The sequence below is a fragment of the Phoxinus phoxinus genome (assembly GCF_949152265.1).
Source record: "Phoxinus phoxinus genome assembly, chromosome: 14".
Lineage (NCBI taxonomy): Eukaryota > Metazoa > Chordata > Actinopteri > Cypriniformes > Leuciscidae > Phoxinus > Phoxinus phoxinus.
The window spans coordinates 3,904,944-3,923,719 of NC_136889.1; the positions used below are offsets into that span (position 1 = coordinate 3,904,944).

An 18,776-nucleotide genomic window follows, 5' to 3' on the forward strand; every position below is an offset into this window, starting at 1 on the left:
CTCTAATGTTGTTAAATACCTGTATTAATGTATTTCTTGTGCTGAACACAAAAGAAGATATTTTTAGGAGTGTGGCTAAAAGGCGGTTAACTTTTTTGTACTGTGCTCCTAAATTTCTTTGTGTGCTCCTAAATTTTTTCATTTAGGAGCACATGTACTCCTTGGGAAAAAAGTTAGCGTAGAGCCCTGATGTGCGTCAATCAGGTTCGGTTGAGCTTCTGTTTATGTTCTCTGATCAATGTTTATATGTGAATAAAAGCCTAAATTAAATATGTTCATCATATAAAGTGATCGAGACACTTCAGAAAATTTTGTCAACCGGTCAATTCATACGGATTAGTTTTACAATCTCTTTATGAACTTTTTGAAGCGTCAAAGTGTCAGTTGTGTAGCTGTCAATGGAGGGACAAAAATCTCTCAGATTTCATGAAAACGATCTTTATTTGTGTTCCGAAGATGAATGAAAGTCTTACAGGTTTGGAAAGACGTGAAGGTTTTTAATTAACAAAAGTATTTTTGTGTTCCACAGAACAAACAGTCATATGGGGAAGAACTACCTTCTCTCGCTCCTGTAGAGTGACCTCCTGAAGGGATCCCACGAGCCCAGCCGCCCCGTCGGAGGACCAGAGCTCAGAGGCCGGCTGGAGCTGCCGCAGCTGGAGATTCACGGCATTCGGGTGATTTTTGCAGTGCTCACGACCGAATGGGACAAACGACTGCAATTCGCCTGCGGCTATCATTGTGGCTCTCTCTTCATAGATGTGCGACATGAGTTCCCAATATCAGCATTATTTCTGTGAAGCAAAAGGACATAGAAAAAAAATGGTGTTATTAATACAGAATGGGTTGACATTTATGTTACCTTCAGTATGGCAGCAAATTAAGTCTGCATTATTGATGACCCCATGAGTATCATATTATACAACATATAATATCTCAAACATCCTTTCAAAAGCACTTTTTTGAGCATATGTTAATATTGACATTGCTGCTATTTTTCACAAAATATGACTGAATGTATATTTTTTTAAAGAGGTGAATGTGCATATTTAGTGAAAAACAGCATAAACATCCAAAACACAAACAAATGAACAAGGTTGTGCGAGACCTTATATGTTGTAACATTAGATAATATATCTTTGAAATTGAATTATAATTGTATTATATTAAATATAATAATAAGCCAGCATTATAGCATAACTGTACATCTGTTTGTCTGTCTATACATGTCTTTCTTTCAGTTTATATGACAAAACATCTGTGCATATATCCAACTATCAATCTATCTACCTAGCAGACATAAGCATATCTAATCCATCTATCTATCTATAGTTATATCTATTGTTTTATCTATCTATCTATCTATCTATCTATCTATCTATCTATCTATCTATCTATTCATCATTCTGCCTGTCTATCTATCAACACACATATAATATTTCTTTCAAAGCAACATCTATCTGTCAATATATCAGTATATTTCATGCACGGTCAACTGTCCACCTAAAATCACCACACAAAGCAAAAGTTCATCAGCTGCAGACAAAAATAAAACATTTAACGTTACTGCAGTTTTTTTATCCAGTGTTATGTATCAGTGACAGTTACATTTGTTATGGCATGCGATGATTCATTAACGTTACTTAATGAATTCCGGGGGATTCCTTTAGTAAATTCCTCAATTACCCCGCACATGATCTCTTATCTTTTGTTTTCGCTTGTAACGTGTGACAGTGTTTAGGGAAAAAACACGAAACTTTCTATATTTCAGTCAGACTGTCATCCTGACAGCATTAGCAGCCGAGCTACTGCTAACATCCGCTCAAATCTTCACCTGCTAATAACAAATAGTCGATCTTCCTGTCCTGGAGTGCGGTCCTTCCCTTTGACAGATGCCTCTCCCTCTGCAATCGCCTGCTCGGTGAACCCAACATACAAACACATCAAAATATGCAGTGAAAACCGATCGAGCAGAGCACACTACACTGTTTCAAATGAACGCGGACATGTTGTTATCCCGTGACGCACTTCCGAACTTCTGACCAATCAGAGAGCTGCGTTCTGGAAGCACAATCGCACGCATCTGTCGGGCCTACAAGGTAAAGTGATGGTGCTATCATTCACTGTATAGTGGCTTTAGCAGGGTTTTTCGATACATGCCGTGGATTACCATGGTACTTTACTTTACACAATACCATAGTATTATAACGTATATGGCCAAAAATAAAAATAAAAATTCCGTGGTGTATGTCCAAAAAACCCCAGTAAAACCACAGAATATTGGCAGTATTTTTCTTAAAGAAAGGTGTCAACATTGAAAATCATATTTTTTTTTTTGTGTCCATTGTATGAAATGTGGACTGAAATCAGGGGGATAACACTGGACAGGTGGCCAGTACCCCTATCTTTCTATAAAAGGTAAAATAGGAATATTAAATAGATGCTAGTTTGATAGCTATATTTATATATTCCATATGGCCATTACATGAGGCCTATAGTACAAAAATAAATACAAAACCTGCCGTAATTGAAAAAAAAAACAAGTTGACAAAAAGATTGAATCCCATATTTGGTGATAATAGTCATAACAAGAGATCAAATCTCTTGTTATCTTGATAATAGCCGAGATCAAATCTCTTTCTCGGACCTGACTGTTCCCTGCTGGTGGAATGATCTGCCTAACTCAGCCAGAGCTGCTGAGTCCGTAGCCATTTTTATGAAACTGCTGAAGACGTATATTTTTCGGCAGCACTTGATCCAGTAATACTAACACTTTCTTCTCTATTCTAAAATAAAAAGTAAAAATTTGCGTTAGATTGTACTGTGAAGGTTCATAGCACTTACATACTGTTGTCCTACTGCTATTTTAATTGCTTCTATTGTTTCTCATTTGTAAGTCACTTTGGATAAAAGCGTCTGCTAAATGTAAATGTAAATGTTGAAAAGATTTTTGACCAGGAACACCTAAGTGGGACTTTGTTCAATTTTGTACAAAACAAAATTCCTGGTTAAAGCTATGAGATAAACAGCGCAAATTATTTTGTTGGATAGGCTATTGACAAAATTGTGTTGAGAATGTTTTTTCACCCAAAAACTGAGGTGCATAAGCTCAGATCAATGAGGCCTAAAATCAATCATTTCCAAAAAGAAATACAAAACCTGTGCTAATTGAAAGAAAACAAGTTGACAAAAAGATTGAATCCCATATTTGGTGATAATAGTCATAAGAGATGTTGAAAAGATTTTTGACCAGGAACACCACAAGTGGGACTTTGTTCAATTTAGTACAAAACAAACTTCCTGGTTAAACATTAAAGCTATGAGATAAACAGCGCAAATTATTTTGTGGGATATTGTCAAAATTGTCCACAAATAATGCTTTTTTTACCCAAAAACTGAGGTGCATAAGCTCAGATCCTACAAGGCCTACAATCAATCAGTTCCAAAAAGAAATACAAAACCTGTGCTAATTGAAAGAAAACAAGTTGACAAAAAGATTGAATTCAATAATTGGTGATAATATGGCATAACGAGCGATTTTTAAGAAATTTTTTAAAGGCCGATCATTTTTGACAGGGAGCATCACAGGTGTACAGGGTTTTCAATACAGCGTAAGGGTTAAAATTACTAATATATTACAGCAGATTTAGCTGTTTAATTTGTTAAATTGTCCAAATATTTATTTATTAAAATTTTTAAGACATTTTGAGGCCCCATTGGAAGTTTACTACCCTATAATAGCCTACACGTCTGTGTGAGTGCCTGTATAAAAGCCATTCATGTAAACACGGGACAGCACAGATATTGATTTATTTTTAATGCACTGATGATTACACTTCTCATGTTACTGCCTCTTAGGATTAATCGACTATGTTGTTGTATTCATTTGTAAGCTGATTCGGATAAAAGCGTATGCTAAATGAATTAAAGTAAATGTTAAACTCCACAAATCTACTTTACAGCTTCATACAAAGGATAATGACAAAATATTGTGTATGTAATGTTGATAAAATACTATTTTTATTGTATAACTATGATTTTGAATACCATCCATATTTATTCTCTGAATAATGGTGATTTCTTAATCATGAACAAAATAATTGCATAGCAACAAGCACACTAAAACCCAAAGCCACGGATTATTAACACTCTCCAAGGCTGCAGGTCATAATAAGTTGAATGTGAATTCTCATGGCACAGAAGAACATGGTAGTGACTCTGTCTGGAGCCCTGGGTCTCAATGAGATATGAGATATGTATACTTGGAAAATCAATTTTAGAAAACTTGCTTGGCATTTGATGCAAGCATTGTACTGTATTTTATGCATGCTGTGTAAAAGGTATTCATATTTTGATATGTTTTGCAATCAACAGAGAAATAGATTCTGTTTGAGTGAAACCAATATGGTTGAAATATTGAATTTCAGGCATTTTATTTCCCATAAACTCTGACACAATAGAGATGGATGTGTTGAGATCAATATGAATTCAATAGAGACAGAATAAAGGTTGCACGCTTCCTCTATAGACTTGCAGAGATTCTTAATGTACACTAGATAGTGTGTGGATGAATGTGTGTTGTCATCTCACTTGATTATTTTTCAATAAAACTCCTCCCTCTCACACATATGGGAAGCATCACCTCAGATTGTTTCTGTGTATTACTAAAGCCAGGTCTTTCCACTGCATGCACAGCTAAACTTCAGCTACTTTAGTTAAATTGGCAATATCGAATGCAGAACTACACGATATGACAGAGTCGTGCGAAGAAAATATTTCGCCAGTGAGTGACTGAGAGCTGTCACATCCATGTCCGAGTCAAGAGCATATACATGGGCAATGGGAAGAAACTGCATGATGCTCATGTGTGAGATGACGTACGGAAAACAGTCAGTGTGCAAAGATGAAACTATTAGTCATAGGACAACCCAGAGGCTTGAAATATTCTATGGCAATCAGCATTAATTATTGAGTTGTGCAAATGTGTTTGTGTACAATATCTTTCAATTCTAGATAGATAGATAGATAGATAGATTGATAGATAGATAGATAGATAGATAGATAGATAGATAGATAGATAGATAGATAGATAGATAGATAGATAGATAGATAGATAGATAGATAGATAGATAGATAGATAGATAGATAGATAGATAGATAGATAGATAGATAGAAGGATGGGTGGATGGACGGATGGATGGATGGATGGATGGATGGATGGATGGATGGATGGATGGATGGATGGATAGTTGATAGACAGAACAATCGATAGATAGATAGATAGATAGATAGATAGATAGATAGATAGTTGATAGACAGAACAATAGATAGATAGATAGATAGATAGATAGATAGTTGATAGACAGAACAATAGATAGATAGATAGATAGATAGATAGATAGATAGATAGATAGATAGATGGATGGATGGATAGTTGATAGACAGAACAATAGATAGATAGATAGATAGATAGATAGATAGATAGATAGATAGATAGATAGATAGAAAGATAGATGGATAGATGGATAGATGGATGGATGCTTCTTTTTTTAAATGCTTTTCTATCATTAAATAAATATAATTTAGATTGAAATGGATGTATACGCTGAATAAACCCCCTAATGCGATTGGCCGAGTGGAGTGACGGCCTCGGGAGGATGATGCTGTTGTCTTTAGCTTTGATTACAGATCTAATGATGCTCTGATAGCATTATTGAAGCTAATGTCCTCCGCGTGGCCAGATATACAGATGTATACTGGATTAATCTGGATGCACTTAAGGGTTTGTCTAACTGATCTGTCACAGGGTTTTTGGGCCGCAGTATAAATATTGCTCTTCCTCTGTGAATTTCAAGACAAATGAATAACTTGAAATTTTACAAACCTAACATCATAATAATGATTCATTTAAAATTTCTTAGAACTCTTTCAGTTTGTTAAAGGTCCTTAAAGACATTTTTTGACAGTTTATTGAGAAGTAACGACAGGAAACCATAAGAAAAGGAGGGAAATGTGATCAGGAAATCACATGAGACTTGAACCTGCAGCTTGCTAAGTCAATCATCTTTATTTCTATTTCATATTTGATGTTACGGATTTGAACAACTCCCTAACACTATATTAAACTCCGCCATCTAATTGATCCAGATAAAGGAAGTCTCGCGCTTAGATTCTGTCTAGATGCTATAGTGAACACAGAACAGAGACTGAAATTGTTTTTGTCAACTTGATTTATTGGCATCCCATCTGCAATCTGCTTCCCTCATTAATCACTTCATCCGCAAGGATCCAGACCCAGAAAACCGCCTTCCAGATCAAATCATTAATGCTGTTCAGGTCACAGGTCGAGTGGTCACTGGTACTGCGGAGAAATGTGTAAACCAGGACTCGTCGTTACAACAGTGAGGACGGTCCTAATGCGAGGCCGACGGCTAACATAATATTACTGAGAATAAATGACGACTTTTCAAAGTAATGAGTGATCAGGACAACCGTCTCTAGGGTCTTAGTGGACACTTAAGCATATAAACATTTCCTGTGTTGATGCTTTGAAAGAGTCTGGTTTATGTCACTATAGCGGCTCTCCACAACTGACCATGTTTGCTCATTATTTTGGCAGTGATGTATTTAATGCAGAGAATGATCCTGTTAGCACAGGGATTGAACCGGGGTTAAGATGAGGGTAGACTAGTGGCCCGTGCAAAGATATCCTTAATCATATCCATCCGCTTATGTTTGTTTAAAATAATCGTTCTGTATATCTATCCAGTGTTCTTTCTATCTATCTATCTATCTATCTATCTATCTATCTATCTATCTATCTATCTATCTATCTATCTATCTATCTATCTATCTATCTATCTATCTATCTATCTATCTATGCATCTATCCATTGTTCTGTCTATCCATCTATCTATTAGTCTATCTATATTTCTTTCTTTCTGTCTGTCTATCATTCTGTCATTCGTTCTATCACTATACCTATCTATCTATCTATCTATATCTATCTATCCATTGTTCTATCTATCTATGCATCTATCTATCCATTGTTCTCTCTATCATCTATACCTTTCTATCGTTCTATCTTTCCATTGCTCTGTCTATCATCTATATGTCTATCTATCTATCTATCTATCTATCTATCTATCTATCTATCTATCTATCTATCTATCTATCTATCTCTAAAAAAAATGTGTAGAAATCCATATAATATTCCCTTTAATGTTTTTGTTAATGTTAAGATCAGTTCCAAGTTTGGGGGGAATGACAAAAGTAATTTTGTGCAGGAATTATTTTTGAACTTGGGAAGTCATGCTAGGTTTATTGTTTCATGATTCTTGTTTATTGTTTTATGTTGCTCGCATCTCTTCTTTGACCAAAAAATTAATCCATGCAAACAAATATCCAAAGAATGAATCACCAGGAATGACACAAAACATTCTGAGCAATCACAAACTTGATTTCACCAGTGTGTGTGTGTGTGTGTGTGTGTGTGTGTGTGTGTGTGTGTGTGTGTGTGTGTGTGTGTGTGTGTGTGTGTGTGTGTGTGTGTGTGTGTGTGTGTGTGTGTGTGTGTGTGTGTGTGTGTGTGTGTGTGTGTGTGAAGTGTGCCTGCCGACCAATGACGAACACATCCGTCCCAATGGGACTTTCTTCGTGACGTATTAACACAAATCAAATCTGATTGTCTTCCTGTCTGATGGAAAGTATTCAGACATATAAAACGGGGCGAGGGGTGAGACTATTCAAAGAGACACAAGACCGCGAAAAAGGAACTTTAAAAACCACCTGGTCACTTTGGGAGATTTGACTGGAGGCATTGCAGGACCCCGATCAGCGCGCGGATCACATCACCATAGCACATGTAAGTTCCTTTGATTTTAATATTTGAACATTTACCATAGTCACTTTTTACTTCTGTGCCTGTTACATTCATTTAGACTAGTTTTATTTTACAAAGTCAATAAATTGCATGACATATAACCTACATTAATTAATGTCCACTGAAACAGTTTAAGAAATATTTTCTTAAGTATTTTCTATACAAACCAATCTTAAATTGTTTTAGGCAAAGCGAAAACTCTTATAATTAATCAAATAGAAATGTATTCTATAAAGAAGCCCCTTTTAATTATGTATGCGAAAACACTGCACATTTTAAGATAGTTTTTGCAAATGCATTCAAATGCCTTTACAATTACATTCAAGCTTTAAAATGCATTTACATTTTGATTGTTAATTAATGCAATGTGAAATCACAGTATGTATTCATGTATGCACAGGTGTAAAGCAATGCTCGTGAGGAACGGCTCTCAGATTTTGCTCTTCATAACTCTCTCCAGTGTTTTATATGCCCGGACCTTAAGTTTACCCTTCGCCTCCATGAGGTAAGAGCTTTATTCTTTGAAAGCACACGAATTAAACAAAATTCCTAACTCTTTTGTAAGGTTTTAAAGCATTTTATATATCGGAATATGAGCGCGCGCTGTCCATCGCGCATCAGAGCTGTGCGCGCGCAGGTGACTGAATCGCATCAGAAAAGAAAACAAGAAAGACGATTTAAAATAAAAACACGGGGAAAGAAAGAGAAGAAAGTTATTTTTGTTGTCGTATTGAATATTTAAGTAGGTAAATTACAATTTTGATACGCTGTATGAACCAATCAAGTTGAGGAAATCCCGAATTAGTTTAGGCTCACCGTTTCTGTAATTTCAAAAGGCTACCAAATTAAAATGGTCTGTAGTCGTAAGTTATTTAAATCACCTCCAAATGCTTGAAATCGTTGGTGGCTCTTAGACAAACAGGCAAAATGTACCATGGTAACCATAGTTTCCAGGAAAATAGTTATTCTTATATAGAATCTTAATAGGCTACGAGTTCCTCAAGAAGCTTTTAGAATATTTACGTTTTTAGTTTAACTGGAATTTTGATGGAAACTGCTTTAGTTTCCCAGGTGAGAAATATGTACTGTTGTATTAAAAATGCATTAAAGTAGGCTATATTTGTATTGTACTAAACACATTCTACATGTTTAATACATTTAATCGTGCGTCTTTTTCACCTGGCTCGAAAGCTTTCATATAATTAAAACAAGCATCTTTCATTACAACTCAGTGCTATAAGAGCAACTGAAATAGACCGTCATTTACTGGTTTTGAGTAAAGTTGGTTATTGCAGTTGTGAAATGATTGGTTCTGTGTCTGTGCAGAGATACAAGACACGCAGACGGGCTCTTCACAAGCGGATACAGTAAACTTCTCGGACAGTTATCTGCCAGACGGTACCTGGAGTCATTGATCGGAAAGCGAGTCAGGTACATGAACCCTTTTTTTAATGCCAATGCATCCGGGTTTAGTGGCATTTCACAATCTGGCAGAGGTGAAATCCTTAACATGATCCATAGCCATGCTGGAACCAGCCTAAGATGATTTGATGGACCCAAGTGGTCCAAAAACCTTCTGAAACCATTAAACCAGACCCGAATAGTGGAAACCAACTTGGTGGCGAACTAAAACCATCCATTATCTCTGGTTTTAGAAGAGAGAGTTTTTAGAGGTTTTAATTAGGGAGAGAAGAAATCAGATAATCTAATTTGGAAACAGATCATTTAAACTTTGTGTAACAGGAATTATATTTTGGTGATCGTTCAATATAATCACAGATTTTAAATGCAAAGAAAGTTGTCTTCTGCTTTAATTTATTGTTTATCCATGATCAATCTCAAAATGTCCATAAACCGTATAATCTTATAATCATGTAAGACTGGTCTGCCAAATGTATAAAAGTAAATGTTAAATGTCAAATGAACTGTTAGGAATGAAATTCATGACGTGTTTCTTTGTGCAATTTTAGTGATGATTTGATGGAAGACCAGGCGCCGATGAAGCGTCATTCAGACGCAATATTCACAGACAACTACAGCCGCTTTCGCAAGCAGATGGCGGTGAAGAAATACCTGAACTCTGTTCTAACAGGGAAGAGAAGGTATAAAGCACCAGCATGTTGCTGCGTCATGAGGGTCATGGTGTTAAACAATGAAACGGGTTTCAATTTTACTGGTGTTTTTTCCTCTCTTTAGTCAAGAAGACCCACCCAGCATGCAGGAGGAATCGGCTGGCGGAGAGACCTCGTATCGGGAGAGCTACGACGACGTCACTGTAGACCGACTTCTCAATCATATACCGTTGGTAAGTTATATGGAGACGTGCTTGGCTTTGTATTAACAACAGTCTGGTTTTCAAGTACATTAAAACACTGATCTTTTCTCTTCTAGCCGCTCTGAGGTGGGTTCGAAGGCAAGAAAACAACTCTCCTTGACCATCATAGGTTTTCCATTTACACAGTCTAGTATAGGACATCAGCATATACTACTAAAACAACGTGTTGAAGAAAAAGAAAACGTAAATGTTTGCACTGTACATAGAAATTCAACTTTGATGAGAGATGTTAGCTTTAAGATGTACATAGTGTGCTTTGGCCTTGGAACCGACACGTTTGCTTTGACATGTTTCCTGTAAATTGTAGATCAATAAATGCATTGAAACAAGTCCCGGACTGGTACAATAAAAGAACCACATATTTGGACCTGAAGACTGCTGATTGGACCCATGAAATATCTCGAATGATGATGTATCCCCGTGCATTTTGTAAATTGAATTATTTTGTAAAATAATATTGATGTTGCTTCTGTGTGAATTAACTCTAGAGGGATCATTTGGGTTTGGGAGGGTCAGGCACTGGAAATCTTTATTTTTGCCATTCAAAGTATAATAAAAGGTTGAAGAGCCATACAATTCTTGAGTGCGCTCAATTTCAATGTTGCTCTCGGTCCGGCCACACGCGTGAAGCAAACTTTAACCGTGAACTACGATTGATTCATGGTCATGTTTGGTTCCACCGACAGCCTTTCACAATAATGGGCCGTTACTTTGAAGAATGTTCAAACTGTCTCAATTATATTTCTGTGACTTATGACTGCCGTATGTTTTCATCCCTGAAAATACAGATAAATTGGACTTAAGGAGCACAGGTGCAGAGCAAGACAAAAATGTTAAATATTGCATAGCACTCACTTTTTAGAAAAATATGCTAAATACAGACAGCTGGAGTAATGATGTATGAGTGTCATGCGATTATGATGCCGTCTGAAGACAGATTTATTCAGAAGGGTTTGTCCGCTCTCCATTCTTCCACCAAATCAAACAGCAAAAGGTGTGCGATCATTCATTCTTGTAATCGCAGTTAAAGGTCTCATCTTGTGAGTCTTATTTTGAGAACTTCCGAAAGGAAACGGTCATTAGTATTAGCCGGCCTGTGACTAAGCGTCTACAACGCATTAAAGGCAGCTCTGGACATTTGAATCATAAATGTCAGAGGAAAATGCCAAAGAAGCCGTTATATAAGATGGGACTCTGGCTGCCAAAATTAGGCTTGTCTGTCAAATTAGATTTATTTTGAGTTGTTCTTTGGCCTGGAAAAATGGTTTGGTTTGTACCAATTAAACTATAACTGATATAAATATCTGAAAGAGACAGCTAAGTGGACAGAGCTCAAAAATAAGGATGGTCCAGTGCCAGTGTGAGAGTGTTTGAGCCAGCGACAATGCGTTGTCACTAAATATTACGTTTGTTTATCATGTGCATGTGTTTTTATGCATTGCAAGCCATGATGAAGGTTTGATAGATATAGATATGTTAATAGTATATATATAATAGTTAGGTTTGTGTTTTTCTGTTGTAAATACGAATGGAATTAGGGTTAAAGTGAGGGTTGAAGTTAAGTTTAGTACAAACGTTTGCTTCTTAACAGCATGGTTAAAGCTTAGTTAAGAATAGGTTATTGTCAACGAGTGCCCAGTTCCTCTGATTGGTCGGCCAGGTTGTTATTGTTGAAGTGCTCTACTTGGCTTAGGAAACTGAAGAGGCTGTTATGTGTTCTTCTGTGGCTGATGTGCTTCTCTTAATGCATGTGTCATTTGTAATCAGTTGCAGTTGCACATCCCATCTTCCTGGAAATGCCAGAAATCAAACTGAACGGAACAATAACAAACAATCGGACAAAAAGCATGCACTAAATGTTATGTGTTTGGTCTTAATTTGTCACATTGGATTTATATCATTACAACACTAAGTAGGAGGAAATGCAAAAATGGAGATGACTAATTGAAAATTACTCATGCACCAAAACTTGTATTTGCATAATATGCTCTATTTATATATGAAGATTTATTGTTAGGAATTGGCTATATATAGTCCGGTGCTAACAATAAATATTCATTTATCCACGTTAACTCTATTAAGAAACATTATGATTTTTGTGATTCTATTAACCCTGTAAAGCCTGAAATAGTAAAAAAAATAATTTGAAGTGGGGCCGTTTATGTTATGTGTTTTATGTTTTGTATCATATTTGATTCACATTTGAGTGGTGTCGATATTGTAGTGTCTTATTATTTGATTTGGAAGGCATAAGGCTTTTAAGTTATGGAGAATATGGAGGGGAAAAAACACCTACATTTTATTCAGAGGCCCAAACTGAGTAAATATCTGCAATTTTGTGCATATGCTGATATTTATGGCCAGAAAGTAACTTCTGATAGCTTGTCATTTAATCAATGAGATCTTAATATTTATTTATTTTATTTATTAACATATCTTTATTGCGAGGATCAACCCCTTGAGATGAAACATCTCGTTTTCAAGGGGGTCCTCCAGTACAGCAAAGCAAAAAGACCCTAAACAGCAGAGCAAATATCACAATCAAAGACAGCACGACAAAACACACGCACACACACCCACACCAGCTCACAATGCTCAACCCCACCCCACCCAGCACGAACCCCACTAGTGACATGACAGAAAAACAACCACATGACAAGCATTTCACAAGGTCAAGGACTAAGAGGAACACAAACAAGAACATTGATGATGATAATAACAATAATAATAATAAATAAATAAATAAAAATGAGGACATAAAAAGGAAAAATAGTAAACACTTGACCAATAAAGTCCAAAGTCAAACAAGCAAAACTAGAAACAAAGACAAATGTTCCGAAGATGTTCCCCGATAGCCCTTCGAAACGCTGTAAGTGAAGTTAAAGAACGGATAGAAAATGGAAGATTATTCCAATCATATGGAGCCTTAAAACAAAAAGCATATTTCCCTACCTGTCTTTTAACTCTAGGAACAACAAAAAAGATCTGAACATTGTGTCGCAGACTGTAAAGCGAATTATAAAGCACTAGGTGTTGCTTGAGATAAACTGGATAATTAAAATAAAAACTTTTAAAAATAAAATGTAACCAGTGAGACTGTCTCCTGGCAGAAGGGGCCAACCAGGACAACTGTCTGTACAACACACAGCGGTGTGTCCTAAAGGGACAGCGAAGAACAAAACGGCAAATACTATTGTAAACCACATCAATGGAATGCAAACAAGAGGCAATAGTGTTTTGATAAATAATATCCACGTAGTCCAAAATAGGCAGGAGGAGCTGTAAGACTATTCTTTTCCTGACCAAAAAATTAAAACAATTAATAGATTGATAAAGTATTTTAAGACGAGAGCTGATTTTGTTTGTCATTGCTTGTACATGAGTTTTAAAAGATAAATCAGTTTCCAGCCAAACACCAAGATATTTAAAGTTCTCAGTTGACTCTAAAGGAGAGGAGTCGAGATAACAGAGATTAAGGTTGTTTTCACCTATATCCAAGGCTTTTCTATGAAACAATAAAGAGTAGGACTTTGATTTATTAAGGAGAAGTTTATTAGCTAATAACCACTGCTGTACAGAATTGAAGTCATGCTGTAGAGAGAGGTTTATCCCGGAGATGGTAGGTTTACTACAGTGAGTTTATATCAGTATATATTACTGACATAAAATGCATACAACTATTTGCTTCAGTCCAGTAAGTGTTCATCTTGAAATAGTACTAACAATATAAAAGCTATTCTAGTGCTTTCTTTATAAAAAATAAGTTAATACGTTAATAAAAGATAAAAGACACGTGATCCAAGACCTGAAGGTGGACATTTTACAATACTAAAAGGCCTTTTACTTGCAAAAGAGGTCAACTTTCGATCAGATGACAGATGTATACTGTAGATTGTGCACAACAGGTTTTCGATTTGATAGAGGCCTTAGAAATGTGAAAATCAAATATTATTATTACCTGTTTCATCAACTAATTTATTTTGTCTTGTTGTGCCTATATCTTCCATTCCTGTGTATTTAGTTGCTGTTTCCCTTGTTGTCTCCATTGCTGTCTTATTAGTTTTCATAGGTTGCATCCGAAAATTAAAAAATGCTGCCTTCAGAGGAAGGCATCAAGGCATGTCCGAATCCAAAGTTAGCTTTGCTTCCTGTCCTGTCTTCCTGTAACCTGCATTGAGACGGACATTTGAACCTTCTTTGAACATTGGAATATTTGGTTGCCATTGAAGTCCATTAAATGGAGAAAAATCCTGGAATGTTTTCCTCAAAAACCTTAATTTCTTTTCGACTGAAGAAAGAAAGACATGGATAACTTGGATGACATGGGGGTGAGTAAATTATCAGGACTTTTTTTTTTTAAAGTGAACCAATCCTTTAAGGTACCAATATGCACCCTCAAGGTACAAAGTGCCTTTGTTTTCCGACACACTTTGTACCCTTTTCTGAGAGTGTACTGTACCCTAACAGTATACCCCTATAGGTTAATACTGCTATATACGATGGTCAGTATAGAACAGACTTGTTGCTCTTTTCCTAAATACCAATAGGCCTACAGATTTTCCCAAATGCAAAATATAAATTTCTTGATCTGATTCCACAGCTCAACGGGTATGATGTGAAGATTCAGGGCACGTTTACAAGACAACAATGTAGCCTACTAAAAAACGGAAACGTTTTTCCTTTGGGTTTTGATCGCAAAAACGACTAAAAACGCTGTATTCTGCTGCTGGGCCAGTAGTGTGCGATGTCACTTTGTAAAGAAACACTATAGATTGAACACGTGATACACATGCGCATGACGTCACCTCTTTCACAAATTCGCGTTTTTGTTGATTTTTATGGTACCATTTAAAAAAAAAAAAATCACTTTGAAACCTGTATTCAAAGGTTTGCCTTGGTACCATCACAAAGAGCCACGAAATGACTCTCCAGAACATTCTCATTCACGGTTCCATGCTGGTGGAATGATCTCCCTAACCTCGACCGTAATGCAGAATCCCTAACTATTCAAAAGACAACTGAAAACTCATCTCTTCCGTGAGCACTTGACATATAAAAAAATAAAAATCCTTTCATCCTCCCTTGTCTGGCTTATGCTACTCTGAGCAATGCCTGAACTTTGTATTTTGAGCACTTCTTGCGTTGTTTTTGCCTCTTCACAATGACTCACTTGCTGCAGTCCTCAGTTGTAAGTCGCTTTGGATAAAAGCATCTGCTAAATGACTAAATGTAAATGTTTGCGTTTTTCGGCCCCCAAAACTTTGTTGTCTTGTGAATGAATGCCCAGTTTTCCGTTTTTACTTGAAAACGGTGTGGTGTAAACGGCCTCTGAGACTCCGGTGACCAGGCTTAATCTTTGGCTATTGAATTGTTGTGGTGCAAATCAGATGCTATGTGATTTTCCCAGGGCTGTGTGGAGAGGGCCAGCTCATTAGCTCTCATTACCGGATGGCTAAATGGGCCTGCTGACCACAGCAGGTAAAAATAGATGGATAGACTCTACACTGACCAGCTCCACTCTGATAATGGGTGCATTACCACTTAAAATGATTCAACATAGAAATGGCTGGCCGGGAACCACTTGTTTTGAGCATTAGTGAGCTTGTGCATTGCACTTTTTTTCCACATGCCACATTAGTCCTGTACACATTTGTAGGCAGTTTTGTTGCTCTAAGAATTCAGATAAGACCATATACAGTGTTACTGAATTTTTACAATATTTAGTTATTATGTTAATCCAAGGTTCTATCATAGGACATGTCCAAAAACAAAACATGGTATCATGTCTAAAACATGGAACTTGCTCATATACTTATTAGCAGGTAAGGATGATCTGAACAAGCTTCCTCGGGACATAAAGGAATTAGGCTACCGTTCAAAAGTTTGGGGTTGGTGATGTTGAGCTTCATCAAGGGAACATTTTCACTTGGGAAAGTCTCTTATGTTCACCTAGGCTGCATTGATTTGATCTAAAATACAAACTGTGAATATTGTAAAAAATAAAGAATTTCTATTTGAATATATTTTATAATGATTATAACTCCAGTCTTCAGTGTCACATGATCCTTCAGAAATCATTCGAATTTGTGTGCGATCGTGTACAAATTCGTGTGTGTGTGTGTGTGTGTGTTTAGGATTCTTTGATGGATAAAAAAAAAACAGCATTTATTTGAAATACAAATCTTTTTTGATAAATTTAATTGCATCCTTGCTCCATTAAATTATTATTTTCTTTCACAAATATCAAAAATATATATTTTATTGATCCCAAACAACAATACTAACCAAATTTTGGAAAAAAGCATGATTTGTCTCCATTTTGATGAGAACAGAGTGCTGCATCTTTAGAAAAAAAATGAGAGGTTTAATTGTTTTAGTTATCATGCACAAAAACAAATCTTAACAAAATTATCCAGCCATGCAAGACCATCAATCCCTACATGTTCCGCAAATCTTGTTGTGCTAATTGTTGGAGGAAAAGGACTGTAGCGATGAAATTTACGCTTGTGGATCACAACAATGAAGGACAATCAGCATTTCATATTGAAATGACTCATTTCCCACTTCCACATCTGTCCTAACATCTTCTGCCGAATGAATCTCTCAGTCTCACACTCTTCTGATGTGTGTGAGTGTGAGCAGCAGAGCGGATCTGCTGTCCTTGGGGCCGGTGGCAGTGCGAGATGAAGACCATCGCAGTGACAGGAGTCGACCTTTAGAGACCTGAGGAAGTCATGTGACAGATGCCAGTCATTCATGATAAACATCACTTCACAGGGAACAGCTCGAATAGGACACATGACACATTTAAGAAAACTGAAGGGCAGAAAATCTTATCAACGTACACTGTAAAAAGTGGCAACCTGCCATTTTTACCATAAATAGCTATACCTGATTTAAGCTTTAAAAATTAGATGTTACCATTTTTAGGTTATTATTTCTTTAGAGAAAAAGGGTGATGTAATACAAGACAGAAATAATTAAAAAATAGGTCAACTTAATAATCAGAATAAACATTCTTCTGTCAGGTTATTAAAGGTTGCAAATGAAAGTACAGTATTTTCAATCAAAAGTTTTGCAATGGGTTCGAAAATGACTAACAGAATTTGTGAAGTATACCAGAAACTGGCCAAGTAATAGTATACACACACACTTTGATCTCTAAAACTTTGCAGACCTTTTACATTCACAAGCAGCTTTATTACACACTGCATTAAAGGTAAGATTCGAATAATAGGGATAGTGGAAAGTCCTGGAAGACTTTCGTTCATCAAATGAAGATCTTTTGTCCCTCCATGACAGCTACACAATTGAAACTTTGACGCTTTAAAAAGTTCATAAAGAGATCTCAAAACAAATCCATATGAATCGGGCGATTTACTCAAAATTTTATGAAGAGACTCAATCGCTTTATATGATGAACAGATTGAATTTAGGTTTTTTATCACATATAAACATTGATCACTGAACATAAACAAAAGCATAAATCATACCTGCTTGACGTGTAAGAGCAAACCCCTTGCTGAAGCTCAAGCGTGATGCGTAACACGAGAATGAGCCTCATTGGTTCTTGCAGAAGCTCAAGCGTGATGCGTAACACGAGAATGAACCTCATTGGTTCTGGCAGAAGCTCAAGCGTGATGCGTAACACGAGAATGATCCTCATTGGTTCTTGCAGAAGCTCAAGCGTGATGCGTAACACGAGAATGAGCCTCATTGGTTCTTGCAGAAGCTCAAGCGTGATGCGTAACACGAGAATGATCCTCATTGGTTCTTGCAGAAGCTCAAGCGTGATGCGTAACACGAGAATGATCCTCATTGGTTCTTGCAGAAGCTCAAGCGTGATGCGTAACACGAGAATGAGCCTCATTGGTTCTTGCAGAAGCTCAAGCGTGATGCGTAACACGAGAATGATCCTCATTGGTTCTTGCAGAAGCTCAAGCGTGATGCGTAACACGAGAATGAGCCTCATTGGTTCTTGCAGAAGCTCAAGCGTGATGCGTAACACGAGAATGAGCCTCATTGGTTCTTGCAGAAGCTCAAGCGTGATGCGTAACACGAGAATGAGCCTCATTGGTTCTTGCAGAAGCTCAAGCGTGATGCGTAACACGAGAATGAACCCCATTGGTTCTTGCAGAAGCTCAAGCGTGATGCGTAACACGAGAATGAACCCCATTGGTTCTTGCTGAAGCTCAAGCGTGATGCGTAACACGAGAATGAGCCTCATTGGTTCTTGCAGAAGCTCAAGCGTGATGCGTTACACGAGAATGAACCCCATTGGTTCTTGCTGAAGCTCAAGCGTGATGCGTAACACGAGAATGAGCCTCATTGGTTCTTGCTGAAGCTCAAGCGTGATGCGTAACACGAGAATGAGCCTCATTGGTTCTTGCAGAAGCTCAAGCGTGATGCGTAACACGAGAATGAGCCTCATTGGTTCTTGCAGAAGCTCAAGCGTGATGCGTAACACGAGATTGAACCCCATTGGTTCTTGCAGAAGCTCAAGCGTGATGCGTAACACGAGAATGAACCTCATTGGTTCTTGCAGAAGCTCTAACGTGA

The 18,776-nt window shown here is 36.9% G+C and overlaps 2 protein-coding genes across 4 annotated transcripts in view; one reads left to right on the top strand and one right to left on the bottom strand.

Moving 5' to 3' along the window:
* anapc1 (anaphase promoting complex subunit 1) overlaps positions 1 to 2,069 on the bottom strand; it is a 64,937-nt gene extending 62,868 nt beyond the window's left edge. For 2 of the 3 annotated variants that reach the window (XM_079635591.1, XM_079635590.1), the window contains exons 1-2: positions 1,835 to 2,069; positions 558 to 794 (exon numbers count right to left, since the gene is read on the bottom strand). In XM_079635591.1, the coding sequence (XP_079491717.1) occupies positions 558 to 770 (213 nt within the window). In that variant the 5' untranslated portion in view covers positions 771 to 794; positions 1,835 to 2,069. The remainder of the gene's footprint in view (positions 1 to 557; positions 795 to 1,834) is intronic. The other variant, XM_079635592.1, reaches the window with a different exon arrangement.
* Positions 2,070 to 7,692: 5,623 nt separating this feature from the next.
* On the top strand, positions 7,693 to 10,789 carry vip (vasoactive intestinal peptide). Its single transcript, XM_079635623.1, has 6 exons — positions 7,693 to 7,864; positions 8,283 to 8,387; positions 9,209 to 9,313; positions 9,853 to 9,984; positions 10,079 to 10,187; positions 10,274 to 10,789. Coding segments are annotated over exons 1-6 (462 nt in total). The 5' UTR covers positions 7,693 to 7,862; the 3' UTR covers positions 10,283 to 10,789.
* The last annotated feature ends 7,987 nt before the right edge of the window (positions 10,790 to 18,776 follow it).

Bases quoted from the DNA above. Each gene is read 5' to 3' on its own strand.
- vip (XM_079635623.1), top strand. The intron at 8,388-9,208 runs GTAAGAGCTTTA...GTGTCTGTGCAG, and splicing joins TTACCCTTCGCCTCCATGAG to AGATACAAGACACGCAGACG. The intron at 9,314-9,852 runs GTACATGAACCC...GTGCAATTTTAG, and splicing joins TTGATCGGAAAGCGAGTCAG to TGATGATTTGATGGAAGACC.